Below are 27,450 nucleotides of genomic sequence, written 5' to 3' on the forward strand. Positions count from 1 at the left end.
TGTTGTTCAGAAGTGTCTAAGGTGGCTCAATGCCCAAGACTTCAAAAACATGAGTACTTCTAGGCATTGATGTCTGAATACTGCTTTGGGTTTCTCTTTTCTGTCAGATGTATATGGGTAACTCAGAAAAATACTCAAAAAATCTTTGCCACCACATTGGGACATGCAGTAGTGTTTAATGTTAAAGCAGTTCTATGCAGCACTGTGTGCTGGAGCATGCATATGTGCATTCTCAGTGGGTGATAGTAAAGATTGTAGATATTAGTCTTTTGGAATCAAATCTTTTAAGTGCCTTATGTTTTGTTAATATCAATTCTATCAATTCTAAATATAGTATTTTTACAACAATGGTGCTTGGGAAAAAACTTTCCATTTCTTACCCTGTTTAGTATTCTAACTGAAATCTGCAGTAGGCCATGATTTTCAAAACTTGGAAAATTAGAAGCCCCCATGGATTTAAATCCACAATGAGATAGCTGTTCCCTCTTCTACTGATTCCTGGAGAGCAACTTAAGATTAAATTTCTTCACCAGTTTGTCCAAGGGAATAGTGAGAGTTGCTCTCATGGACCTTCCTCTCCAGCAGGCTGAGTGTATTTCTGACAGACATTTCAGATTGTAGTGGTGATGACCTTGTCATTTTGGCAGAGCACTTCTATTTAACATGGAATTCTTGAAAAAAGGGAAGCATAGTAGGAATTGCTTTGGGTTTTGTATTTAAGAAGTCATTCACCTGCTACAGTATTCCATTCTTATATATTTTGCTGCTAACATTCATTAATATGAGAATTGTGGAAGTCATTGCTTTTTAAAAGGTAGTTTTTGTTGTTGCTGCTCTTTGCAGTACCGTGTAGAATAGTGGAGATTCGTTTGAGGGCTAAACCTTTGGAATAGATCAGAGGCCTTGGCAAATCTTTTTATGGTTGTGTACCTGTAGAAAGGGTAACGTTATGTTTTAACTTCATTTTAGGAAAGTTGTCTGTTGGCACCAGTTATTTAGACTCATAATGTACTTTAAGTGAGGTGTCACAAAGGGCAACATGAGCAGTTCCTGTGGTCTTCCTGACTGGAACTTTGTTGACCTGTTGCAAGTTTTGCTTGACCTTTCTTATTTTCTAGCTGGAATAATTAATGATAGTTGCGGGAAGTAAACTGTTCTTCAGGTTGCAGGGAAGACTGTACAGGCCTCCTACCAGCTCTGGGTTCTCAAGGTGCTTTGTTCTGTGTCCCCTGGGTATTTAACGAAGGTGGGAATGTCTCACATGGTTGGATGCACATACTGTTACAGCACTTGTGTTCTGGGGGTGGTAGTAGGTTTGTCTGAATGTTTATCTGTGATATTTAAAAGCGCAGAAGTGCTGCTGGCAAGTGTTTTCAGTTAATGAAAAAGGGAATGGAGCTTTACGAGCTGGGAATGGTTTTCCTTTTCAAAGGCATTAGGGGTGTGTGTACAATCTCATTATGTTTTGTTGCCTGCTTTTAGGTAGTGTTTTTTTCCAAAGCGATTTATGCATTTGCATTAAATTTCTTAGTCTAATTCCGTGGTGAATGAATAATGAATGCTCTTGATAAAATCATAATTACTTGTCATTTAGAAAACATCATCTTTCTTTATGCTTAGGTAGGTTTTTTGTTAGCATATGCTCTACTCCATATAGTACTTATCAAAATGGTGTTCTTCAGGCTGGATGTCTTGGAGTCATAGGATTGTTTTTCTGTAGGTTTTGGGTAGTGATTTTTGTGCAGTTTCTGGCAGTTTCTTCTTCAGACAAGTGATCTTCATTTCTTGTCTTCCTATTTAACTAACCAGTCACAACAGATTAAGTTCAGAAGCACCTATGAGACAGGAGGTAGAGTTACAGGATAGCTCATCCATTCCCTGAGTGAAAAGAGATTTTAATCTAATTAGGGGTTAAACATGGCAGTGTTTTTCAGAATTAACTTGGGTCATGGAAGCTTATGTAATCTACGCTGACCTATGGCTCTTTATAGTCTGTTATTTGATTGCTGAATATGTGTTTCAGGAGGTGACGTGTGTCTTAAACATACCTGCATTTAGCCTTGGTTTGGAAAGTTCTTTCTCTTGGTCAGTTATGGCAAATAAATATTTAATCTTGTGCCTGATGGATATTGGACATGCACTGGATTTTTTTCTGCATTTTTGGATGTGAAGGAATGTATTTTGTTTTGATTTCTAACACAGTCCCTGCCCCCAGTACAAGATCAATTTGTAAGTTAAGATTAGATTTTCCTCCCTCCAGAAGTTGCAGCTCTTCTCAGCCATCACAGTCTGTCTGTCTGAAACTAGGGGCACAACAGCGTTTGGAGACAGATTTTGTTCTTGTTTGTTTTGTTCACTTCAGTAGATGTTAATCAGACTGACAGAAACAGACACCTGGAAATTTAGAGGCTTAAACAGAATTTGGAGTGATAGTTCCCTTCATTAAATGGTACCTTAACAAGTCAGTACTGTAAGGGGATTTCACTTTTAAGGATGGGAAGATAAATCTTCTGTCAAGTGCTGTCTTGCAAGTAGAGTCTGACAAACTTGAAGTAACTGCTCCAGCACTCCTGTGATCGTTCTTCCTTCTTACTAGAGCCACCCTGTTCTTGGAAACCTTGAACAAGTCCTGATGCGATGACCTGCTCCGTTTCCCAACTATTGTTCTCTTGGTGCACTTTCAGCTCATAGCTGCTCAGTGCCACTACCTTCTGCCTCCTTGGCAGTGTGAAGCTAATATGATTCTTGGCACTTACACTGCTATCTGGAGAGTGTTAAACTGGAATGGTGACACTGATCGTAATCTTGCTGCCCTGGCTTTCTTGTTTCTCGACTAAATCCCTGAGCAAGAGCAAAGGACTACCTCAGGTCTGATCATGGAATTGAGGTAGAATTTTAAAAAGCTTCAATAGCACCCAGAGCTGTGGGTAGATGTGCATACTTCCCATCATGGTCAGAGCTGTCAGACACCAGTCAAGACTTGTGTGCAGAATGTGCACATGTATTTTATCCTTCAGGCAAAGCACCAAAAACAAGCGTCCAGATTTGAAAGTGGAGTTCCGCAGTGTTCTGTCACTTAATCTTTTGTTTCTCACTCCTTTTTGCTGTTTACTTGCCTCTTCCATATGACTCTTAATCTTGTATTTATTGAAATAATTCAAGTCAAGCAAAAAAAAAAAATTTACCTTGTTATCTCTGCCTTAGGCTAAGCCATGACTTCGGGATCTGGGCATGTGGACTCCAAGGCTGAGCTCACTGCTTTGCTTGAGCAATGGGAGAAAGAACATGGCAGTGGGCAAGACATGGTTCCTATTCTCACCCGGTAAGGTCTATTAAATAAATTCTTTAATCTAAGTATCCAAAGGTAATTGACAGCAGCTTTTACCAAGTTTTTGCTTGAGGTTTTTTGGTACCTGATTACTTGTTGGTAATTAATTCTCTTGGTCTGGAAGATGAAGTTTAAGTGTGATATTTAAATACATACATTTTTTAAATAAGAAATTTGTAGTGTAAAGACTGTCTCTAAAACAGGAACTGAGTTCTCTGAAATAACAGAAGTCAGGAGAATCATTAAGTAGACGAAAGAATGTTGGTGTCTTCACCTGAAGCTTGTAAAACATTGACCAAAGTTAAAAGCTGAGGGAATGTTCTTAGAACAGTGATATTATAGAGGTTGTGATTGTGGTAACAGGCCTTCCTTGGGTAGAATGGTACTTTTGCAGATTCACAGAAATTTCACCCATTTTCCCCTCATGCCTGGTGTATGCAGAGGGACTGACTGCACTTGTGCATTAAGAGCAGTCTGAGTTTCTGTTTATGTCAGACGAGTCAGTGCACAGATTCTAAGGTGGCACTGGATGGAAGTAACAGGAATCTAGTAGAACTTCTTTGCATGGCTCTGTGCCTCACTTAGTGGGCACAACTCTTTTCCTGGCCTTACTACATTTTAAAAAAGCAGCATGGAGAAGGAAGATGAGCAGCAGAAAGTCAATCCTTAACACTTCAGTAGGTTTCTTACACCAAGACATGTTTCATAATATATCTGTATTGTCTGATTTGTGTCTTGAAGGGAACATATGTGCTATTTCAAGGCTTTTTCTTGCAGGCATAAACAGCAGAAATTTACTATGTTCTAAGGAATTTAAACACATTTGAATTAAACATGTATTTTCTTGTGTTCATAGTAGGCTGGCACTCCTTGCTCCTCCTCAGATCCTTGAGTTGCTTCTGTTATTTGTGCCCAGACAAGTCTAAATACCGTCTTTTGGTTCTCCAGGGTTTCTGTGCAGCAGGCAGAGTGGTTATGAACGGTGGAACTTTGGGTATTTTGGCTTTAACTGAGATAATACAGATTTATTCAAGGCAGCAAAGGGATCTTCTGGTTCTGGCAGAAGTTTGATTTACAGTGCTTCAGGTGTCAATGAATGCCATGTGCCTTTTTGGAGCAAAAGGGTTTAGATACAGCATATGTTTAAAGAAATTTGCTGGAAGAGATGCTAGGAATCCTCACCAACTGGAGCTTTTGCTAGCTGATGTCCTGAGTCAGGGGAATGCCCCTGCATATTGTTTTACTGTTAAGGCAGAGTAAGCTGTGGTTGCACTTATTCGTCAGTGATGTTTTTCTGTTTCCTTCCAGTTTCTAAGATAAATGGCTTAGGACTTCCCTGTGTGGATGGGGGTCTGTGAAATGTGATGCCAAGCAGTATACTTGAGAGTGCAGTAGTGAGTGTTTCAGCAGTAGGAGGATAAGAACAGCAGTAGTGTGCTTGTAGGATGCAGCTGAATTGTAACTTCAGATGAGCTAGTTTTCTGGATACAGACTGTTGAATGTCAGAGGTATAAATTGAAGAAGTTGCTTGGAAAGCATGTCAGGAAACAACAGGTGCTTTATGGCTTTCTACAAATTGAAATGACCCTGCGAGATCACTGCTTCATAGTCTGATACAAGTTATGTTCAACCACTCTGGCAAATCGTGGGAGTCAAACCCTTCACTGCATCCCAAGAGTCTCTTCCATAAAGAGAATACACCAACAGTTTAACTTCACCTGCACAAACCAAGCATATTGTGGTGTGGGATCTGAGAGTATCTTATGCCATTGCAGTCTGTTTTAAAAAGGCTCAGGTTGATTATTAATGCCAAGTGACGAAATAGAGCATTATTAGGATTGCTTTATATTGTGTCATCTAGGTCACTGGGTGTCTTGCAGAGCTGACATACTCTTATGTATACCACTGCCCCTTCCATCTGCATTCCTAAGGTAGTCTGAATTTGTGGCAAGTAAAAGTGAAGAACTAACTTTACAAAGTGGTTGCAAAGACAGTTGTGAAGAGAAGAAAAATATAGTAAAAAATGTGGGTAAAGAAGCCCTACCCCTGAGTCGAACCTAGAAATGGCTAAAGAACCAATATATTGCCAAAGGAATGAGGGAATCTTGAAACCTGAATAAAAGTTCAGTAGTTTTGTAAATGGTACCACATGTTATGATGGAGGAGTGAGCTTTGTTAGTAATTTGACTCTCCTGGTGTTTCAACTGAGAAATAACAAAGCTGTTGATATGGATAGATTCATCGAAGGCACTGTGCAAGCCACCTCTGTAAACGTCAGTTAAAAGAAGGGCATTGAAAGCAAGCTTGATTTTTCTTTATGAAAGTCAGTTATAAAGAGGCAGTGCTTTTTTATTTTGGTTAAACAGTTGTGGCTAATTGTCTCATAAAACTCCATAATTGGTGATTGACATGCCTGTTTAGGCTGTGATAATGTTGTCATCATTGAAACCACTCAGCAGCTTCAGCTGGCATGCAGTTTGGCTGCCTCCCTAAACAGGGTGGACTGATGAGAATGTTACATCCGCTTTCCATGCTGCTTGTCTGGCCTTCCTGGCACCTACTCAAAATGCTGATTGTCACCTAAAAAGACCTGATAAGTCTGGGGTGCAGCTACTGAACTTCCCATTTGTCCCAGCTGTCTGTCATCTGGCACCCCTCAAGCTATTAGTTCTCATAGAAAAACAGCAGAACAAAAACCTGAGGGGCTGGCAGTGGAGTATTGAAGTAACTTGCTTTTGCCAGAAATTCATGGGAGCTCAAGCTGTGCCACCTGTTAGCAAGGGACACAATTTGCATCTCTTCACGTTCAGGCTTACTGAAAGTAAATACTAGAACCCCACAGGATAAACAGTTTGCTGAAAGATAATTGTCAAATCAGAGACACACAAGGAAGTTCTCCACTCATTCCTAGTGAGCTAATTTGCTGTACCTACAGTCTGGGCAGGCTTCATGACTTTATCCTCTATCGTACTGGCAAGTCAGCATAGCTCTCAGGGGCAGGACTTAAACATGTTTTTGCTTCTGGTTATCCCTGGGAGCACAGCGTATTTTCTGGACACTAACAGCAGTATAAATCAGTGACATTCTGAAAAGGAAATCCCCTGCAAAAGACAAATATTTTTCCAAGGATTACTATAGGCTTCCAGCAGTTTTCCCTCCCTTGTAATAAACTCTGCCTAGATCACTGCCCTGGGTTAAGACCTTGTTTAAGGTCGTGCACACAAATTGCACTCCACTTCAGACCTCAGTAGAGATGAGGGAATGAGGTTCTGTAGTAAGGAATAAGATTTTATTTGGTAACGTGTTTTGAATACTGCTCTTTCATCTCAAACTTCGAATATTTATGCTACTTAATGGAGAATTTTATGGAAAAAGACCGGTGTATGACTGTGGAATTTTTATTGTTTGACTGTGAGATAATATCTCTTTTTTTACTTTATTTAAATAAAAATAATAATTCATTCCTTCACTGCTTATTCTAAATGAATTAGGGCATAGGGTTTCTGCTTTCTGCTGAGGCTGCTTGTCAATTTAGGAGAAGGCAGAGCTTGAAAGCAACCTTCTTTTTTTTTTTCTTTCATACAAAGGAACATTTGATATATTTTGAAGGCATATGATTAGGGCACTGGTTGAGTTTTTTCCTTGTCTTAGCCATTTTGGTAAGTGACATGTGATAAAAAGTTGAGCTTTGATGGAATGGAGCCAAAGGGATAAGCTGAATAGAGATTACACAACACTTTATTAAATACTTTTATTTACTTTATTTACTCTGCTTCTGTAAGTATGTGTTGTAGGACATTATCAGGACTTTAATATGAGTAAATAAAAGGTGTTGGCCCTTCCAGAGTGTCACACTTGTGTGTCTTGCTGGGATAATGATACAAGTTCAGGGTGGTTCAGAGTGCAGTGCAGGGGAAGAGACATTACAGGCAAGTTTCTTTCCTCACCCCTCTATTGTGAACTGTCCAGAATGCCCTGGTGGCACTGAACATTGTTCACAGGGAAGTTGGTGAGTTGTTTTGTAGGACATTCAGGCTGTTGTGAGGAGCTGTGCACTAGGAGAAAACTTTTCAGTTCTACTCATTTGGTATTGTTCCTTCTGCAGAATGTCTGAACTGATTGAGAAAGAGACTGAAGAGTACCGCAAAGGGGATCCAGACCCCTTTGATGACCGACATCCAGGTAAGATGTTCTGAATGGCTGACATCACCAACTCTGTTACAACAAATACCTGGTAATTCACATGTAAGAGTAAGCAGTTTTTAGCTTGAATGTGCCCACTACTGATCAAAGTTTTATACTGCTTTTACACTGGGTAATTGTGCTCTGGAATCCTGATATCTGGCAGTTTTGATGTTTGCTTCAAGATTTAGAGGTCCTGAGTTTTGGAAGAGTGTTTCAGAGGCTGATTTATGAGATCAGGATATGATCATGTTATTAAGTTGCAGTTAATGTCAGTTAAGTAGGTGTTAGATGGACAGAGAAGACTGTCTCAGATTATCTTGAATTTGCTATTGAGCAAGTGCAGTGCTTTTGTTACATACAGCCAGTGACAATTTTTTATCTTGTTACCCTTGGAGTTTTTTACTTGGTTTTATTTTTATTTTGGAGATCACTGTAATAGTTTGCCTGTCATCTGTATCTTCACTGTCTGGAGAGCTGACTGTCCAATACTCTTGGCTTACTAGAATGTGCTGTGCTTTGCCTAGTCAACATTCTAGGGAAGTAATACCTACTAGAAAGATGTTAACTTTCTGAATAATTCGTGATTTCTTTTAGTAGTTTTCCTTCTAAGAAAGGTCCTGCTAGTGAAAGTATTCCACAATCAGCTTGAATCAGTAGTCAGTATTAATCTTGCTGTCCTGAGGTAGGTGGATAAGCCTTGTGTCCTGTTTCTGCCACAGGTCGTGCGGACCCAGAGTGCATGCTTGGGCACTTGCTGAGAATACTTTTCAAGAATGATGATTTCATGAACGCGGTAGGTTTGCTCTCTCAGTTCCTGACACCAGATTAGGTTTTTGTTTACCCTGTGCTGGTCAGCCTCAGTACTTACTTTAGTCTGGGAGCTATCTCTTCCGTTGTGGTGTGGTGTTGTGTTTTAATAAACGAGTTTTGATGCAACTCATTTGCCACTGTTAGAGTGACTCAAGGAAAGGGGAGTTCATAAGCTGTTCAGGAGTGCTGGAATGTGTAGTAATGATTCAGTTAGTTCTTTTCAAATGTTATGAATTTCTTAAAGAAAATGTAGATCCTCTACAACAAATTTAAAAAGCATAATGAATTTCTTCAGGGGAAATAACATCACTAACTCCAATGTCTTGTCTCTGAATTCTTGGAAATGCTGGACCACCTGTAGGAACAGAGGACTATGTCAGCTCTAAGAGGCTCAGCCAGAGAATTAGGAGGCAGGAGTCTGGCTTTGTTCTTGCTTTGCTGTGCTGAAACATGAGTTAATAGCTAGAATTTTTGTTACTTTCATATCCCTGCAGGCACCCATATCGGTACTCATTGCTATAAGGGTTCTGACAGATTGCCTGCATGTAGCTTTCTGTCTTAAGCTGCAAACAGATGCCAATAAAAATGTGTGATTTTCTGTTATTAAAAAAAAAACACCTTTTCCTGTTTGTGCTGTTGCTGAACTGTAATATTTTTAGGCATTAGTTTTTACAAATCAGTTCAAGACAGTCAGTGAACAGCGGATCAGAGAGGAATTCTGTTTCTCTGAGAAATAGTTTCAACTTCTGAGACACCAAAGGGAGCAGGTTCAAGGCTAGTCATCTTGAGGTCCAGGCCTTACATACTAACGTTTCTCACCTTACTGTTTTGCTGCTGTGGGAGCTACAAGGTTTTCACTGCACTGGTTTTGGTCAGAGTTGAATTTCAAACCAGTTTTGTTTCTGATCTTCTCTAGCTAGTGAATGCTTACGTGATGACAAGCAGAGAACCTCCATTAAACACTGCTGCCTGCAGACTTCTTTTGGATATCATGCCTGGACTGGAAACAGCTGTTGTCTTTCAGGAAAAGGTATTATCTGTACTAAGTCTTGGCTGCTAAGCTTGGTGTCTTCTGTACCCCCAACAGTCCTTCCCATATGAGAAACCAGTAAAAAGACATACTGAAATCCTGTCTCTGGGAGACATTCTATTCAATCTTGCTAATGGCTTGGGGTTCTTTGATTTTTGGCTTGTTCAGCTGATCACGTCTTCGTTATTTTGCAGCTTTTAAGGTGTTTACAGGACTGATTCAAACAGAGGAGCTGAAACTTACTGTAATGTTTTGGGAAATACTAAACTTGATTTGTAGGCCAGTGAATGGAGAAGGCGGTGCAGCTGGTGAGGACTTGCTGTAAGAGTCTTGCCCAGTAATCCCCAGCTACAGAAGGGCAATAGCTTTATTAGAGTTAAGTGATAAGCAAGTCATTCTTTAACTAAGCAGTCTAAAATCCGTATGCTTTGTGGGCATTATCTGGAACTGTGATGGACAGCTGAATCAGACTTCTGTATGTTTACAAGTGTGGTTTTCTGAAGGAATGCACAGAGAGGAGAAAGTTGACTTCAGTCCTGAGTTAGCTTCCTCGTCTGCAAAAAATATTCTGAAGTTTGGAAATCAGGTAGTACTTTATATAAAAGTTCTAAATTGATTTCTTTTTTGTTGGAAATACAGTTATGAACTCTAAAGCATAACAAAAGGAAAGAAGAATAGTCTCCCTTTGTGAGACACTGGCTATATGTGAGCCCTCTGCAGATGAAAGTATTCCACATCACAGCAGATTTAATGACCTCAGTGTACTTAAATCGTAATGCACTTTTCTTGCTTTAAATATATAACAAGCAACTCTTTAAAAATCTGAAAACTTGGAGTTCTTATTGAAAGGTATCTGTCTTCATTAATACTTTTAACTCATCTTTTATGGCACTGTACCTGTGATTCAGATGATGTGCAAGATTCCTGCTGTGACAATAGTGTGGTGTGGGATGATGCTATGAAATCCAGTCATGAAGAAAAAAAAATTAATCTTACATTCTAAACTATTGTCTTTTAAATTGATTTTATGTTTTAATTAACACTTATCCAGCCTTGTTAACCAAAGCTTTATGCTAGGCTGTTTTCAAACACTGTTGATTTTGTTACTGTTAAAGTATTACCATATTAAAGATTGATATTTTGATATGTACAAATTGTTATTCTAGCATATATTTGGCTTTTCTCCAAGCATTATGGAGTTCTGACTATGCTGAGAATTGATTGTTGGGTGATGAGTATTCATCAGTACAGAGTTTCTTTGAAACTAGGTTGCTTGCTTATTTAAGTGACTTTCTCAGTGTAGCCCTAGTAAGGTTGTAGTGAAATGTAAGAAAGTTACCCAAATTTTGTTTCACTTTATGTTAAGTTCATAATGGCTTCTATGTAAAATTTGTGGGGATTTGCATTAGTGAAACTAACAGGAACTTTGGGCTTGTTTGTTTCTACTCATCAATTTATACATGCAGTGTTTTGCTCATTTCTAAGTAGTAGGTTGACTGGCCACTTCAGAAGATGTCCGTGGGTATGCAAATCTTGATTCCAGATATTTGATGCTTAGGAGTAGTTTTATGCAGCTTAAAATGTTAGATTGATTTCTTTTGGTTCCAGACAGTTTTGATTCATTACCTGACTGGTAGGAAATCTTTTCAGGTCATTACTTAGAGATAGGGAGAGTTTTTATGAATTGATGCTTTTTCTGGGCCTGAGAAGTAAAAACTCAAAGATAATTGTTGGAATTGCTTTTGTATTTTCTTCATTCTAGGAAGGCATAGTTGAAAATCTCTTTAAGTGGGCACGAGAGGCTGATCAGCCACTAAGGACATACGCAACAGGACTATTAGGAGGAGCTATGGAAAACCAAGATATTGCTGCAAATTACAGGGACGAGAACTCACAATTGGTAATGATCTCAGTCACTTTACCTTTTTAGAGGGCAGATATCTTTACTTTTTTTTTTGTTTCTTTTAATTTGTGTGGAGCTCCTATTCACGAGTTAATTTATAGGTCTTACAGTGGTTGTAGTCATATCTGTAGGAATCAGTAGCTCATGCTTTCCATCCTTTCCTGACTCTGTGTGTTGAGGCTGGGACATGCAGCATAATTATTCTATTATACCAGTTGTTTCAGAAGTGCTGATGGAAACCCAAGGAGTCAAAACACCTACTTCTTAGTGGGTCTCTCATACAGCTTACTTAAGCAAAAAAAATTCAGAAGCTTTCTATCTGTAACTATTGCTTGTCGTGATTTATGCACTGGCCAAGGATTTTGAAATGAAACTTAAATCAACATGGGGACAACTTAGTATGAAATTTCATTCCCCTCTATTCTAAAGCTTTCACCTTCATCAGTTTGATGTTGGTTCTTTATGATCTTTATCAGCAATTTAGATTATTTTTGCAAAGAGGTAGGATAGGCAAATTTGGCTGTCAGGATGGTGTACAGTGTGTACAACAGTGTGCCCAGGAGAGCCAATGGCATCCTGGCCTGTGTCGGGAACAGTGTGGCCAGCAAGTCAAGGGAGGTTATTCTGCCCCTGTACTCAGCACTGGTCAGGCCACATCTTTAGTACTGTGTCTGGTTCTGGGCTCCTCAGTTCAAGAGAGATGTTGAGATACTGGAATGTGTCCAGAGAAGGGCAACGAAGCTGGTGAGAGGCATGGAACCAGCCCTGTGAGGATAGTCTGAGAGAGCTGGGATTGTTTAGCCTGGAGAAGAGCAGGCTCAGGGGAGACCTCATTGCTGTCTACAACTACATGAAGGGAGGCTGTAGCCAGGTGGGGGTCGGTCTTTTCTCCCAGGCAACCAGCAACAGAACAAGGGGACAGAGTCTCAAGTCACACCAGGGAAGGTATAGGCTGGATGTTAGGAAGAAGTTCTTCACAGAGAGAGTGATTTGCCATTGGAATGGGCTGCCCAGGGATATGGTGGAATTGCCGTCCCTGGAGGTGTTCAAGAAAAGATTGGATGAGGCACTTAGTGCCGTGGTCTAGCTGATTGGATAGGGCTGGGTGATAGGTTGGACTGGCTGATCTTGGAGGTCTCTTCCAACCTGGTTGATTCTGTGATTCTATGTTGAAGCATGAATGAATTCTATTTCTTTCACAGGTAGAGCCTTTAAAACTAAAAGTGTGACTTTAGGTTTTGTGGAACTGCAGTTTGTCAAAGCTGCTGTTTTGAAAGGGAATGTTGCATTTATTTTAGGCTAGATGGAGATGGTAGAAGGGTGGTACAAGCTGATACAATTTTCTATTGGCACTGATATAACTCATCTGCTCTTAAACTCTTTAAAGACACTTTCTTGTCATGCAGGAGGCTAGGCGCTGATATTTTAGAGTGAAAGTAAATGCAGCAACAAGGATTGCAGTTTTCTTACTCGCTTCACAATGAATTCTCTGGGCAGGTGTACACCACAGCATACTTGACACTTCATGCTGTGGGGTTGGTTGTACGATAAGAACAAAAGAATGACTGATGTGAGCTGCATGATCAAAGTGAGAAGTCTGTTCTCATGCATGCTTCTCTTCTGAAACAGGTGGCTTTGGTGCTTCGACGACTACGAGAGTTACAGGTCACTGAAATGACTACGAAACAAGAAAACAAACGTCCCAGCCCTCGGAAAGTGCCGTCAGATCCTCTGCTGCCTCTGGATGAAGAGGCTGTGGATATGGATTATGGGGAGATGGCGGTAGATGGAGAGCAAGAGGAAGTTTCTGGAGATATGGAGATCTCCTTTAATCTTGGTTCAAGTCACAAGACCAGTAGCAGAGTAAACTCTGCTACAAAGCTAGATGATGGGGGACTGAGAAAAGGCAAATCAGGGAAACAGCATGAAAGAGATGGCTTCCGGAAGGCCAAGCAAAAGCTGGGCTTCTCTGCTTCAGAACAAGAGCGGATGTTTGTTGAACTGTCCAACAGCAGCTGGTCAGAAATGTCCCCGTGGGTCATTGGCACTAATTATACACTTTACCCTTTGACTCCTGCCATAGAGCAGAGGCTAATTCTTCAGTACCTGACTCCCTTAGGGGAGTACCAAGAGGTGAGCATATCAAGGTGGGAGGAAGCACTTGGTACTCTCAGTACTGGAATTCTCCTGAGAAACCCGAGTGGTTTCAGGAGGAGCAATGTGCAGAACTGTTACATTGCTTCCTGATGTTTCCTGGTGTGAAGAAGATCAGTAACCTTTCCTGAGTTGTTGATGGCTTTCAAATTGATGAAGTCATTAATTTGAGTATCACTTGGTATATAATACTCAAACCTGAACCTAGCAGGTGTGTGGTCTAGTAATTGGAACATGGCACTAGGAATTCTATTTGTGGTTTCAGTTAAATTGGTGACACAGGGCAAGTCACTTTGAAATGCGGAGTGTTTCCTCTGAGGGATGTTATGGACTTCCACAATTAAAAGTCTGAGGAATAATGAACTTTAAATGAAGTGACTTGTGTAACCTCTGCAGTAGTTCTGAGAAATGGCAGTGCCCATGTTATGGATGTGCTTTTGAGAGCTGTTGTTACTTACAAGGGCAAAGTAGTTGGGCAGCATCACATTTACCAAAGCGCTTTCTTTTTCCTTTTTTTTAACCATAAAACTTAAATTAGCATAGCTCTCTAGGCCACCTTTATCTCTCTCTAATTTTTTTTCAGGTGGCTTAACTTAAAGTAGAACAAAGCAACAGCTTTGCTTTGTGGTATACTTCGTGTGTGTGCACATGTGTACCTTGCTTCTACATGAGCCAAAGAAACCCTAATACCTTGCATGCTGACTGAATCACTTCATATGCCAGCAATAATAGGATATAAAAATAGGAATTAGTGCTATGAAGCTGCTACACAAAGAATTATGCAAAGGGTTTTGGTTTGTTGCCCTGCTCTCCTGTTTTTTTTCTGTTCAGTTGTTGGGTAGTTGTCTTTGCACAGATGGAAGGTGGAACCTATCGCCAGGGTGGTATCTGTGTGGACTTATCACAGCCCCACTTGAAGGAGAGTCTTAAGATTTCCATGTGGCAGCTGTCATGCACCTTGCTGCAGTCAGCAGATGTATTACAAGAGGTCTGTTAACTTTTATTGCTTCCTATGGATGGAGCTGGTTACCACTGACCTCTCATAACAGGTATCTGCTAATAGGGGAAAATTGGGGGTTTAAGAGCGTAAAAACCAAAATGGATTTTGTATTTCCCATGAAACATTCAGCCTGTCTCTCATTTTTATTTCCCTCAGCTACTACCCATCTTTATGCAGCTGGGATCTAGGGAGCTGATGATGTACTACATTGATCTGAAGCGAACCAATGATGTGCTGCTCACTTTTGAAGCCCTTAAGGTAAACTACTTTCATAATGCATAAAATGTACCATAAATATTGTAAAAGCATTGGATGTGTCTGCTGCATGTGCCAAAGGCAAATGCTCACCTTCTTTAGGCCTGTGTATTTTCTAGCATTTCCTAGGGTTAGAATTGGCTTTCACTCAAGTTGAATGCATTATCGTTTTGTTTTTATAACTATCATATATTTCAAATTAGAAAAAGAAAGGGGTGAGTGGATACAAAGATACTAATTTCACCTGCAGTCTACTTATCTAAAGATGATAAAAATTCCTTTTTGTATCAAATGGTTGTGTTGCTGCTGCCCTTAGATGGCATTCCTGAGTTGTTCCACTGCCTGTCATCTCAAGGGACGTCTGTGAGAGATAAGAAGCATAAGCATCTTACTCCCAGAGGTCCCAATATGACACCTCTGAGCTTAATGTTTGAAATAGAATAGTTTTGCATGAGTACTCTTTCAGGTTACCTCCCCAAGGTGCAAATCACACAAAATAAACTTATTCAAGCCAAACCTGCAGTGCAGGTTATATTTTCCTGTGTATTTTTTCCCCTTTTTCACTAAGTTCTCTGCCTCTGATCCTCCAGTGTTGTCATTCTCTCAGTTTCGTTGTCGTTTGTCTGAGAATTTATTTCCAAGGAGGAGTGTTCCTACAAAAGGTGTAGGTTACCTCAGCTGAGAGTGGAGTGGATTTTACAATGGTTCTACTGTTTTCTGTATTACTAACACCTTAGGAGGAGAGCAGTGTGGGGTAAATTGTAGGCCTCCATTTTTAACAGTGTTCTTTTAAACTTTGTTTTGTAAAATTCTTCTTGCCAGCAATGTGGCATGTACAAAGTGTGAATGCAAATTCAATTATTTCTTCAGTGATAATAGTGAGTTAATATGAAAAGACTAAGAAGGCTTAAGGTGGCCTATTGGCTACTTTCTGAGTTGCTCTGCTTTCCTTGTATTTCTTTTGGAAGATGTGTATAACAAAAGGATAGTGCCGTTTTTGAGATTGATGACAGTTTGAAAGGGTCCAGTCTGATCTTATTTTGTCTTTCTTCAGCATTTGGCATCATTGCTACTGCACAACAAGTTTGCAACAGAGTTTGTTGCTCATGGAGGAGTGCAAAAGTTGCTGGAGATTCCTCGTCCTTCCATGGCAGCAACAGGGGTTTCCATGTGTTTGTATTATTTGTCTTACAATCAAGATGCCATGGAGAGGGTAAGAGACTTTGATGGTAACTGCAGTGATTCCCAGAATTTCTTAGTGTTTCCATCAGTGTTCAAACAGTGAGTAAACATCACCTATGGTGAAAGGCAGATCTATATAGAAGACTTTGATATGCATGGAGGCAATGGAAATACGTAAATAATGTATCTGAGTGCTTTGTTTCAAGGGTCTGGATCTTGATCCCTGGGGAATTAACCAGAGACCTGTCTTGTTGCTTTTGTCTTGATGCTTTCATCACCCTCTTCATCCCATTATTCCCTCTTTCTCTCTCAAAAAACCCCAAAAAAGTCCTCCAGTCTCATTTGTCTTTTCTTTCCCGTCTATTCCAATGGACTTCTCTACCTGATAGTGTTTTCCCTGTGTCCATTCCTGGAGTGAATAGCTGTGGTGTTGCACAGTGCCTCAGAGTCCAGACAGCACCACAGCTTCTGTGGTAGTGTTAGAGTGCAGCAGAAGACCAGTAGAGATCTGGTCTGATTGTTGAGAATACCAAATCAAAGCACACTGAGGGTTCTCTGTGACCCAAGCTTATAAATGTTAAAACAGCTGATAATAAAGGCAAAATTCCTCACCATGTATTTCAACATAGGAGAAAAAAAAATCCAAAATTAAACCTTCACTAGTGTCCTTCCAGCAAGTATCCCATCAGACAGCCTGATATGGCTGCCCACCTCTAAGCTTCAGTTTCCCAGGTACTTTAAATAGTGATTCTGTTTCCTTTTTTTATTTTTTGTACTGGCAGCAGCATGTGTGTACAGAGCCGGATCTGCAAACTGATCCACTTTATTCTGAAGTCACTATCATGGCAAGAAAAAAAAATACTAACTATGAGCTTTAAGCTTGTGAGCATTAGCAGTGACATCCTGTCCTAAGATTCCTTCAAACCAACGGTAGAGGTGTAGTGTTAAGCCTTCCAGCTTGTCCCTAAGTGACGGCTTTTGATTGCTGGCCTGTCTCTGGCATTGCCCAGTATTTTTCTTCAATGGAAAATGGAAGCAATTAAACTAGTAACTGTACATTTCTTTTATTCTTTCCTAGTGTTTGATGCTCTTTGAATGTGTGTTGGCATTTAATATGCTTTACACTCCTGAGCGCCTAGAGGCTGGAGTGGTAGTGGTTGTTCAAGGTCATGTCTCTACGGGTTCTGCTGGCATTTGTGTTCTGCATGGATTTGTAAGAGAAAGTTCAAAAACCTTTCAGTAGTCATGGTTGATCAAGGGCTGCCTGTGCTCTGTATTACATTTCTCTTAAGAGGAAAAGAAAGGTGCAACAGGAGTAATTTTCCTTCCACTTCTTTGTGCCCATTATGTCAGAAAGATGGACTGTATATGACCTGCTTTGGTGTTTCTCTGAACTTTGTCATGAGAAAACTCTTCCTGCCCTCTTTTCCTTCTTTTTTTGACCTAGTTGCACTTGCTGGTGGCATGGTTGTTCAAAAGGAAACTCAACAGACAGCCATGGCAGGGAGCTGCTTGACCATGACTTCAGGCCATGTCATAAAACCATGCAGCTGTTTTGTAGTGAGATTGTTTCATCTGTCAGATGTTACCCCAGTGCCTACAGATACCGGGTAGAGCAGGCTTCTGTGGTACATTCCTCTCTTGTCTTTGGATTTCAGAGCAAGCCAGTCACTTAGTTCATGCCAAGCCTCAGGTCCTGAGGTGGAAGCAAGGCTGGAGCTGGTAGCATTCTGTTGTCTGAGTATATCCATCAGCAACAGAGAAGAGATGAAAAAATCAGCTAACTTGGCATATAGCAGCTGGTGCCAGTGCTTCAACTCTCTGTGCTGGTCCTCTTGGTACTGACCTTGGCAGAGGTCTCGGAGTTCCTCATTGTTAGAAATTAACAAAGGTATGCAACAGTGCAGTTCTGAGTATGTGGTCTGTGTGTCTCAGAGGCAGGATCTGAGAAAAGAAAAAGATCAGCTCGGCTGTCATATTTCCAGAAGAAGTTGAGTTTTAGATTTGCATTTGCTGATCCTTGCAGTTCTCCTAGAATTCAGGGCTGCCAGTGTTTGCTGGAACTTCAGCATAGTGTGTAATGCTGTTACACTGAGAAGAACTTTTGTTTCCCTAGTGGGAACTTTCTTCTCTCCCTTTATCAGAGCATGGTTTGAGTAGCTTGAAATGTTATGGAGGAAGACTACACTACGTTAAGACTGCTGTAGTTACTGCATTTAGATCTGGACCAGTTAGCAATGGACCAACTGGTAGTTTGTCATTGTCACACCATAGCCTTTATTTGTCTCAGGAGCTTTCTTTTACTAATCTGGAAATGAGATTTTTTTTTTTTTATTTCATATCTCAGATGTCCCAAATCAGGCTGGGAGTAACTGATATTTGTCCTCTGTCTGTTTGCACCTCAAAGAAACTCATTCTCCTTGAACAGATTCTCTTTAGCAATCTGTTTGAAGTCCTCAAGAATGGTTTTTGGTTTCTTTTTCTTTCTAGGTGTGCATGCACCCACATAATGTGCTTTCAGATGTAGTAAACTACACTTTATGGCTAATGGAATGCTCCCATGCCTCAGGCTGCTGCCATGCTACCATGTTCTTCTCCATTTGCTTCTCCTTCCGTGCTGTCCTGGAGCTCTTTGATAGGCATGATGGCCTTCGGCGTCTGGTTAACCTGGTAAGGCTTGTAGTTGGTGTGGTGAAAGGGATTTTTAAGTGGTAGTGCATCCTTTACAGTGCAACTGTGGGGAGTTCTGTTCCTTCGTTTGATTTTGCTTCGGTTGTTTTCCTCCTCGATTCCCAGGAGATGGAGAGTGGGGTGAGTTTTCTAAGCAACATTCATATGGATGTTATTGTTGTTGTTATCCATTCAGAGGTCTGCTATCCTTTGAGAGCTTTTTTTGTGCAACTACTGGGTGAAGTAGTGCTTATTCAAACAGTGATGAGTTAGAGTTCAAATGTTTCTCACCATTCCACATGTATGGTATTGTCCTGCACCCTTTTGGATGCAGATGATGCTGGCCTTCTTCCAGGTACAGCTGTGCTCTGTGGTAACCACAGTACCTTGTAAGCAAAAGTTACACTGCTTGTGTACAAAAGCTGATGGGTCTTCGTGGTATTGCTGTGCAGCCCTGATAGCTTGGGTTGTATCCAACTCGGGGGTCATCAGCACTGCAGGGTGTAAGCACACCTTATGTTGCACAGCAGTGCCTCCAGCTTTGCACTGATGTAACTTCTGGATTTTTTTATCCACAGAGAGTGAAGGAGGATAATGGATCTTTTTGTCTTGCTGTTTATCCATGCAGATAACCCTTTCTGTTGAGACAGCGTTTGTCAGCTCTCAGAGTGTGCCTGTATGTCTTGTATAGCAAAGTGAATTTGTTTGGGTTTAGTACAAGTGCAGCTGGGAGTGGTAGGTGTTTCTTTTATTCTCAAAAAGTGAGGTGATGGAACTTCCTTTTTTTCTTCCACATCCAACCTCTTTCTAAAGATAAGCACTCTAGAGATCTTAAACCTAGAAGACCAAGGGGCCCTTTTGAGTGATGATGAGATCTTTGCCAGTCGTCAGACTGGGAAGCACACCTGCATGGCCTTGCGCAGGTACTTTGAGGCTCATCTTGCTATCAAGCTTGAACAGGTGAAGCAGTCTCTCCAGCGAACTGAAGGTGGTATTCTGGTCCATCCACAACCCCCCTACAAGGTGAGTAGCATGTTGCAAGCTTTTATCATGGCTCCTGAATTTTTCAAGAGAATCCAAGCTGAATGAATATATGTATGTCCTTTGGAGATAGTGGGATAACTAGGCAGTGTGCACTTCATAGAAATAGAGATTTTGGTTTACAGTTTACTTAAACTTTTCTGCCTTGTGGAGTGACTCTGCAATGGAAAAGTACAGAGCAGCCTTTGAGGTTCATTTGAACTACAGTTGGTTAAGGCTCCTTCTCATTCTCTGTGGTTCCCCTTCCATTCCTCAAAAACTTAAGTTAAAGGCAGTTTATTCTTTATATTCCTGGGTTTTCCTATGCTTTTAATCATATAAAGGATAATATCTGTATTTATATATATAAAAGTGCATAATATTGAAAAATGTCAAAAGTTTGATTTGGACATGCAGATTTTAGGAATAGGCTGAAAGATTCTTGTGTTGGTCATGATTAACTTTTTTCCTACTTTCTCTTCGAAGGGTTTAATTTTATGGCTGCTTATTTTCAGAGAGTACCTTTACCTATGTTTTTTTGTTTAATTTATGGTGGTTTTCTAGAAGAGATGAATTAAGAAAACATAAGGGTGTTCTTTGCTTCTGCCAAAATCACTTATTTTAAGTAACTAAAGAGATGTGTAGAAGCTGCTGCCTTCTGTAATTAAAAAAAATTGAAAGGCAAAGTTATTGTGAATCTCCTTATTCTTTAGTATGTTTTGTAGACAGAACTTAGAAGTTGTAATTGAATGTATTTTGCAGCCTTTTTTAACGTTTTAGTGCAAATTTATTTTGAGTAATGGTTTAATAACTAGTAGATTAGTAGCTTAAAACCAGAGTAGAATTGTCATGTAACTCTTCTTAAATTTGCCTAAGCCTCCTAGGACTTCAAAGAAATGTAAAGGGTATTATTCTTAAACTTATTATTGTGTACTATATTATGATTGGGGAATAAAACATGAAGTAAATAGTTAATCTGCAAGAGACAGTGGTAGCCTGCTCTTTGTGGATGCAGTTTTCACTTAAATCCCAGCATTGGGGGATTTGCAGAGCAGGTTTGTAACCCTTGTGATCTTTCTAATGCTTCCAACTTGCTTCCCTGCAGGCCTGTTCATATACTCATGAGCAGATTGTAGAGATGATGGAGTTCCTGATTGAGTATGGTCCAGCACAACTCTACTGGGAGCCAGCAGAGGTTTTTCTCAAACTGTCTTGTGTCCAACTCATGCTTCAGCTCATTTCAATAGCATGCAACTGGAAGACATACTATGCAAGGTGAGTTGCTTGCTGTAGTACTGCATTTTAGTGCAGTAAGTTGTGGCTCCTGGGCTGGACGTTGCATTCCTGACAGCATTTAAAACAGGCACATACTGGTTAGTGCTGCTAGGGCCTGTGCTGTACCTGCACAGTGCTTATGCACGCTTACACAATGGAAAGCAGGACTAAAATTTTGAGGTAGAGAGGAATGTCATGAGGCATTCTGGCTTTTCAAATATTTCAGGCCTTTAATTTCTGAGAAATCAGTTTTGTACTAGAGCTTAATCACAATTTTGTGCCACTTTCTGTCTCAAATTTTGTTTACATTTTTGTTAGAGAAAGGCTATAAAACCTTTAAAGTAGAGGGTGAAATCAATCACAGAATCATACAATCAGTCAAGGATGGAAGGGACCACAAAAATCATCTAGTTCCAACTCCCCTGCCATGGGCAAGGACACCTTGCACTAGATTAGGCTGTCTAGAGCCTCATCCAGCCTGGCCTTAAACACTCCAGGACTGGGGCTTCAACCATCTCCGTGGGCACCCCAGTCCAGTGTCTCAATACGCTCGTGGTGAAGAGCCTTTCATAGCATTCAGTCTGAGTCTACCTATTTCTATCTTTGTTCCATTTCCCCTAGTCCTATCGCTACCTGACATCCTAAAAAGTCCAGCTTTCTTGTAGGCCCCCTTGAGATACTGAAAGTCCACAATAAGGTCACCTCAGGAGCCTTCTCCTATCCAGACTGAACAGCCCCAACTCCCTCAGTCTCTCTGCATAGAAGAGGTGCTCCAGCCCTCTGATCATCCTCGTGGCTCTGTTCTGGACACGTTCCAGCACATCCTTATGCCTGTTGTAAGAGGGGCTCCATAACTGGACGACAGTATGGCATAGAGGGGGAGGATTACTTCCCTCCTCCACTTGTTACTAGCCTCCACTGGGACATGGAGCCATTGATAGCCACTCTTTGGGTGAGACCTAGTTTAATCCTCAAGAGAGGCGAAATATCTGTTTGCATGTAGCTAGTTCAGCTGACTTGAGAGGATGCTGTGTATCACTTTGATGTTTGATGTTTACTGAGCAGATAAAACTATGTGAAGGAGTCCTGTGAATATGCAACAAGTCAGCTTATGAGAGAGGAAAAAAGACTGAAGATTGCAATTGTGTGTTGCTCAGGTTCCTGCCCCTAGATAATACACTTCCAGCAGCTAAACTCACCATGTTGGTAGAAGGGCTCACCTTGTAATGCCAGTTCTAAGTTTCTGCCTCGTTTTGGCTGCAGACGAGCTATGGGGGCTCCATGATATTGTTGCCTTTCTGTGGCACTTCTTTCCCCCAACTCCCTACTCCAGAAAGACCTACAGCATTTCTCCTGGTACAAAAGAAAGGAAACTGCCACCAGGCTCTGACAGAATACTGTTAGGATTCTGTCCACACCTCAAAAGGAGGATGGATGCAAAATTCCAGCCTCTGTTTAGCCTTATGACCATCTGCTCCCCAGAATAAGGCTGTAGTCCTCTCTAGAGATACACTCCCAGGTGAGTCACTGTCTGCTAATGGTATTTTTGTCACCAGGACTCGCTCCTCAGTTCTGCTGCCTGCAGGATCTCTATACTTGGTTTAACTTTAAAGTCTTTGAAATCTGTTTTGCTTCTTCAGTCTCCTGCCTCCCTCAGGTTGCACTTTCCTGGGTAGCTCCTATCCTTGTGTTTCTTACTCTCTACAGCTGTTTCCTAATTGCTACCTGGGTTAACTCCTGCCTTTTCATACAGGCTTCCCCCTTTCTCTTTTCCTACCTCTTGCGTAATAACCCTTTTCATCTTCCACACACCTGTGCCTCTCTTAAATGGTGCCTAACTCGATGCCTTTTTTCTTATGACAGTTGTGTTTACTATTAAACATTTTTCTTCACGTCAGAAAAGCTTCCTTCCTAATTGACCAGTGACTGTATTTTAGAGTTACTTAGTTTTCCAACCAAGATGTACAGTTAGATTAGATATAGAGGCTTACTTTCAGATCTTTTTGTGGATAAGTCTTAACTTTCTTATTTTTATAAATACAAAGTGACAGTACTTTTAGGAGTGTTGAACAATGTGGGATTGATGTTGACAGCCTGCAGGCAATGTGGCCTTGTGTGGAAGCCAGCTCTTTAAGAGGGGAACATTCTGAAATCAAAAGAAGCCATCAAATACATCAGATGTGACTGATTTAGTCCTACTTGTTGGAGTAGATTGAATGCTGTTTTGTTGTACTGAACCAACTGTCTGTACACCTCTAAGTAATTCTTCTCTTGTCATCTTCCAGGAATGACACAGTACGATATGCTTTGGATGTACTGGCCATCCTGACTGTGGTTCCTAAAATCCAGTTGCAACTGGCAGAACCTGTGGATGTGTTAGATGAAGCTGGATCTACTGTTTCCACTGTGGGTAAGATGAATCATAAAATGGTTTGAGTTGGAAGAGACCTGATGACTTATGCACTTACCAATTGTCTTCTGCTACATGTCTTTTTAGCTGACTATTTCTGACCTACAGTGAGAGAAGGGTTAAAATAATTTGTGCATTTAGAGCTACTGTCAAGGATGCAAATAAAGGGGAGAGTAGACTGGCTAAAATTGTAATAATTAGCAGTGTGGTCAGATTACAGATTTGCAGGTGTGGTCGGATTAGAGATTTGCAGGTGTGGTCTTTGACTTGTACTTGTTTTTGAGAGCTCATTAAATACAGATGGAGGCAAATCCACTTTTCTAATGGGCCTATTAGGTTCCCTCAGCTTCCCAGAAATGTAGGTCTCCTGGGAATATGACATTTGAGAATATGGGAGAAGTACAATTACTGCTGCTTCAGTTACACTAGAACCAGCTACCTGCAGGTTCAGTATGCAAATGAATGAGAAGTACCTGGGTCAGATCTGAGGCTTATGCCTTAACTGGAGCCTGACCTTTTTCTTAAGAAAAAGAAAGTAAAAGGTGGGCAGAGTCTAGATACAGGCAAACAACAAATTCTTTTGCACAAAACCTTTATTTAGAAGAAACAGCAGTTATTTCTTAAGGGAAGGTTTTGATCTTCTGAAGTGAACATGAAATAGAAGCTCTGTCTTGGGAGAAAACCCACAAACCTAGTTTTGTTTTTTGCCTTTTGGAAGCTCCCTTCATACATGAACTTCTTCCTCTCTGTTTCTCCTTTGTTAGTATTTATTCAAGAGAGTTGTTTTCTGCAGTAAGAGGCACACCTGTGCATCTTTCTTTTTGCCCGGTGTCTCAGATTATTCCTGGGACATGGCTGATCACCTCTGAAAGGCTTTTGGCTTGCTGCTCTACTTTGTCATCAATAAGCAGAATCAGTACAGGAAAATGTTTTTCCAAGGAGGTAGACAAATAAGTCTTAAACTAGTTAGCAGAACTTCAGGAATCCTCAGAATGAGGAGCATTACCTATTTCCTTTACATCTGTGGAAGACTTGTACTTGTCCAATGAACTGCTTAAGATAGATTTTTACAGTACTTAGGAAATGTTATTTTCCTCTCTAGGTATTAGTATCATCCTTGGAGTTGCTGAGGGTGAGGTTTTCATCCATGATGCTGAGATTCAGAAGTCAGCCCTTCAGATCATCATCAATTGTGTATGTGGCCCAGATAATCGGATCTCCAGTATTGGCAAGTTCATCTCTGGAACTCCTCGTCGAAAGCTTCCTCAGGCTCCCAAGAGCTGTGAGCACACATTAGCCAAGATGTGGAACGTGGTACAGTCCAACAATGGCATCAAAGTGCTGCTGTCATTGCTGTCCATTAAGATGCCAATCACAGATGCTGATCAGATACGAGCATTAGCTTGCAAAGCCTTGGTGGGACTGTCACGCAGCAGTACTGTCCGGCAGATCATCAGCAAGCTCCCTCTCTTCAGCAGCTGCCAGATCCAGCAGCTGATGAAGGAGCCAGTGCTGCAGGACAAGCGCAGTGAGCACGTGAAGTTCTGCAAGTATGCGGCGGAGCTGATAGAGCGTGTCTCGGGGAAGCCGCTGCTGATCGGCACAGATGTCTCTCTGGCACGACTGCAGAAAGCAGATGTGGTGGCCCAGTCAAGGATCACGTTTCCTGAGAAGGAGCTGCTGCTTCTGATTCGGAACCACCTCATCTCTAAGGGCCTAGGAGAAACTGCATCTGTCCTTACTAAAGAGGCTGACCTACCCATGACTGCAGCATCTCACTCATCTGCCTTCACCCCTGTTGCTGCTGCCGCCTCTCCTGTGACCTTGCCTCGCACTCCTCGCATAGCTAACGGCATCTCAGCCCGTTTGACAAACCACACTTCTGTAGGTTCCACTGCCGCCTCTGTCCATGCTCAGGCAAGGCCGTCTGCATCCCAAGGTCCACTTGCCCTTCCAGGCCCTTCATATGCCAGCAACTCTCCTCTGATTGGCAGGATTAGTTTTGTCAGGGAGAGGCCGTCTTCCTGCAACGTCAGAAAACTCAGAGTGTTGCGACAAAAATCGGACCATGGCGCCTACAGCCAGAGCCCAGCTATCAAAAAGCAGCTGGACAGACACCTTCCTTCCCCACCCACGCTGGACAGTATAATCACAGAGTACCTTAGGGAGCAGCATGCCCGCTGCAAGAACCCTGTTGCCACCTGTCCCCCTTTCTCTCTCTTTACACCCCACCAGTGTCCTGAGCCAAAACAGAGGCGCCAAGCGCCAACTAACTTTACCTCACGGCTGACCCGCAGGGCAGCCTTTCCAAAGTACGGAGGGGTGGATGGTGGCTGCTTTGATAGACACCTTATATTTAGCAGGTAAGGAAGAAAATTGTTTTTTTCTGATCCCTCTCAGGATGTACCCTTTGTCAGAAAGGCTTTTCTGGATTCAGACTGCAGTCCGGCAGTGGAGTATCCTTGAAGAGAGAAGTGTTTTAATTCAACAGTGACAAGTGGGAGAGCCTTCAAAGGCATTTTTAGAAGATGTTCTGTTTCTTTCGTCCTTAGTACTGACCCATAGTAACTAAATCACACTTTATTTTCAGCATCATGTTAATTCATTAGTGACACTGATAGCTCTTTGTTCTCCTTTGGAATATAGGTATGTAATGCCAGTTTTGCGTGAGAGCGTAGTGTGTCCTTGAGGATGGTTTGCTGATAGACACAGGACAGCAGTATCCATATTTTGCCCTTGGAGTGGAATTCAACCACAAGTTGTTTGCCTTTATGTGACCTTTCTTTGCTGACGTGAAATGGGAAGATGCCATAAAGTTTCTAAAACCAGAGATAACACATGGATGTAATCTCTCTTCATGGTGAAAACAGTATCACCTTGGGCTATTTTGGTGACAGATGGTTATTTGGCTGATGTGCCATGCCTTCTGTTGAGCATTTAGAAGTTCACTAGCTGTCTGTACTTACCCAGGTGACAGCATTACAGCTTTGCTATTGATCCAGCTTTACAGGTGAACTTGCAGATGTTTCAACTTAATGATATATTTTGTAGAAGTACTTAGTAGGACAGAACAAATCCTGAAATATTGCACAGTAGCAACATGGTCACTTGAGTGCTACCATTACAATTGACATTTACCTTGTCCTAGATGGGAGCTTTAACTTGTACCTACATGATTTTTAAAGCCTAGATGCAATATCATCACAGCGTTTCCATTTTGCTTTTCTCTCTTTTGGGTGACCCTTGTATTTTTGCCTTCTCTAGGTTCCGTCCCATTTCTGTGTTCAGGGAAGCAAATGAGGATGAGAGTGGCTTTACTTGTTGTGCATTTTCTGCAAGAGAACGATTTTTGATGCTGGGTACTTGCACAGGGCAGTTGAAACTCTATAATGTGTTCAGTGGACAGGAAGAGGCCAGTTATAACTGCCATAACTCTGCCATCACTCACCTTGAACCATCCAGGGTAAGTAATCAAAGACCTATTCAGAGTTCTAGAAGTGCTCACAGTGTAAGCCCTGGTGTGTTAAAAGGCCCATCTGAATATACATATCTAAAAAGCACCTCCTGGCTGGCTTGCAATGCCTGTCATTAAAGTACTTGTAATAGTTACAGTCCTTCTCTGTGAGTTCTGCAATTATGTTGTTCTTCTCAAGATAGTAGAGAAGATGTACAGTGGCAGTGTGCCTTCATATGTAATAATATGTATCTGGATGTGGAAAAATGCATAAACTGACTCTTTTAAGATAGATGTGAGATAAGGTACCAAAGTTTATATACACTCCCTTTGTTAGAGAAAGGAAGATTCTTGGGGATGATTCTAGAAAGAAATAAAAGGTGATTTCTAAGATGAATGAACTCCACTCACAGGGCATCAAAATTCAGGCATGGATTATCCTGATTATTTGCTGTTACTGCCCCATTGTTACCTGTAATGTTTTCCTTTGTCTGCCAAGGGCTTTTTATATTATAGTTAGGTACTTAGGGATTATCCCCATGGGCATAGTTAAGCACTGTATCTGCTATAGTTCCTAGGCTAATCTTGAAAGCGTAAGTTGAAGTGTACAGGTAAAACAATAACCTATGTTTTTCCTCATATTTTCCTTTCCTCCCTCTCCACTTCCATCTGGAAATACAGGATGGTTCTTTATTGCTGACATCTGCTACATGGAGCCAACCTCTGTCTGCATTGTGGGGAATGAAGTCTGTCTTTGATATGAAGTAAGTATAC

At 41.2% G+C, this 27,450-nt stretch overlaps 1 protein-coding gene across 2 annotated transcripts in view; it reads left to right on the forward strand.

Moving 5' to 3' along the window:
* The window catches only part of DCAF1 (DDB1 and CUL4 associated factor 1), a 50,071-nt gene that overhangs the window by 1,947 nt on the left and 20,674 nt on the right, over positions 1 to 27,450 (forward strand). For both annotated transcript variants that reach the window (XM_064156486.1, XM_064156485.1), the window contains exons 2-16: positions 3,205 to 3,322; positions 7,434 to 7,510; positions 8,233 to 8,306; positions 9,240 to 9,353; positions 11,116 to 11,253; positions 12,886 to 13,389; positions 14,567 to 14,668; positions 15,720 to 15,878; positions 18,338 to 18,517; positions 19,331 to 19,540; positions 20,643 to 20,812; positions 23,098 to 23,222; positions 24,325 to 25,585; positions 26,487 to 26,685; positions 27,358 to 27,440. In XM_064156486.1, the coding sequence (XP_064012556.1) occupies positions 3,213 to 3,322; positions 7,434 to 7,510; positions 8,233 to 8,306; positions 9,240 to 9,353; positions 11,116 to 11,253; positions 12,886 to 13,389; positions 14,567 to 14,668; positions 15,720 to 15,878; positions 18,338 to 18,517; positions 19,331 to 19,540; positions 20,643 to 20,812; positions 23,098 to 23,222; positions 24,325 to 25,585; positions 26,487 to 26,685; positions 27,358 to 27,440 (3,506 nt within the window). In that variant the 5' untranslated portion in view covers positions 3,205 to 3,212. The remainder of the gene's footprint in view (positions 1 to 3,204; positions 3,323 to 7,433; positions 7,511 to 8,232; positions 8,307 to 9,239; positions 9,354 to 11,115; positions 11,254 to 12,885; positions 13,390 to 14,566; positions 14,669 to 15,719; positions 15,879 to 18,337; positions 18,518 to 19,330; positions 19,541 to 20,642; positions 20,813 to 23,097; positions 23,223 to 24,324; positions 25,586 to 26,486; positions 26,686 to 27,357; positions 27,441 to 27,450) is intronic.

The sequence above is a fragment of the Pogoniulus pusillus genome, chromosome 16 (genome assembly GCF_015220805.1).
Source record: "Pogoniulus pusillus isolate bPogPus1 chromosome 16, bPogPus1.pri, whole genome shotgun sequence".
NCBI lineage: Eukaryota > Metazoa > Chordata > Aves > Piciformes > Lybiidae > Pogoniulus > Pogoniulus pusillus.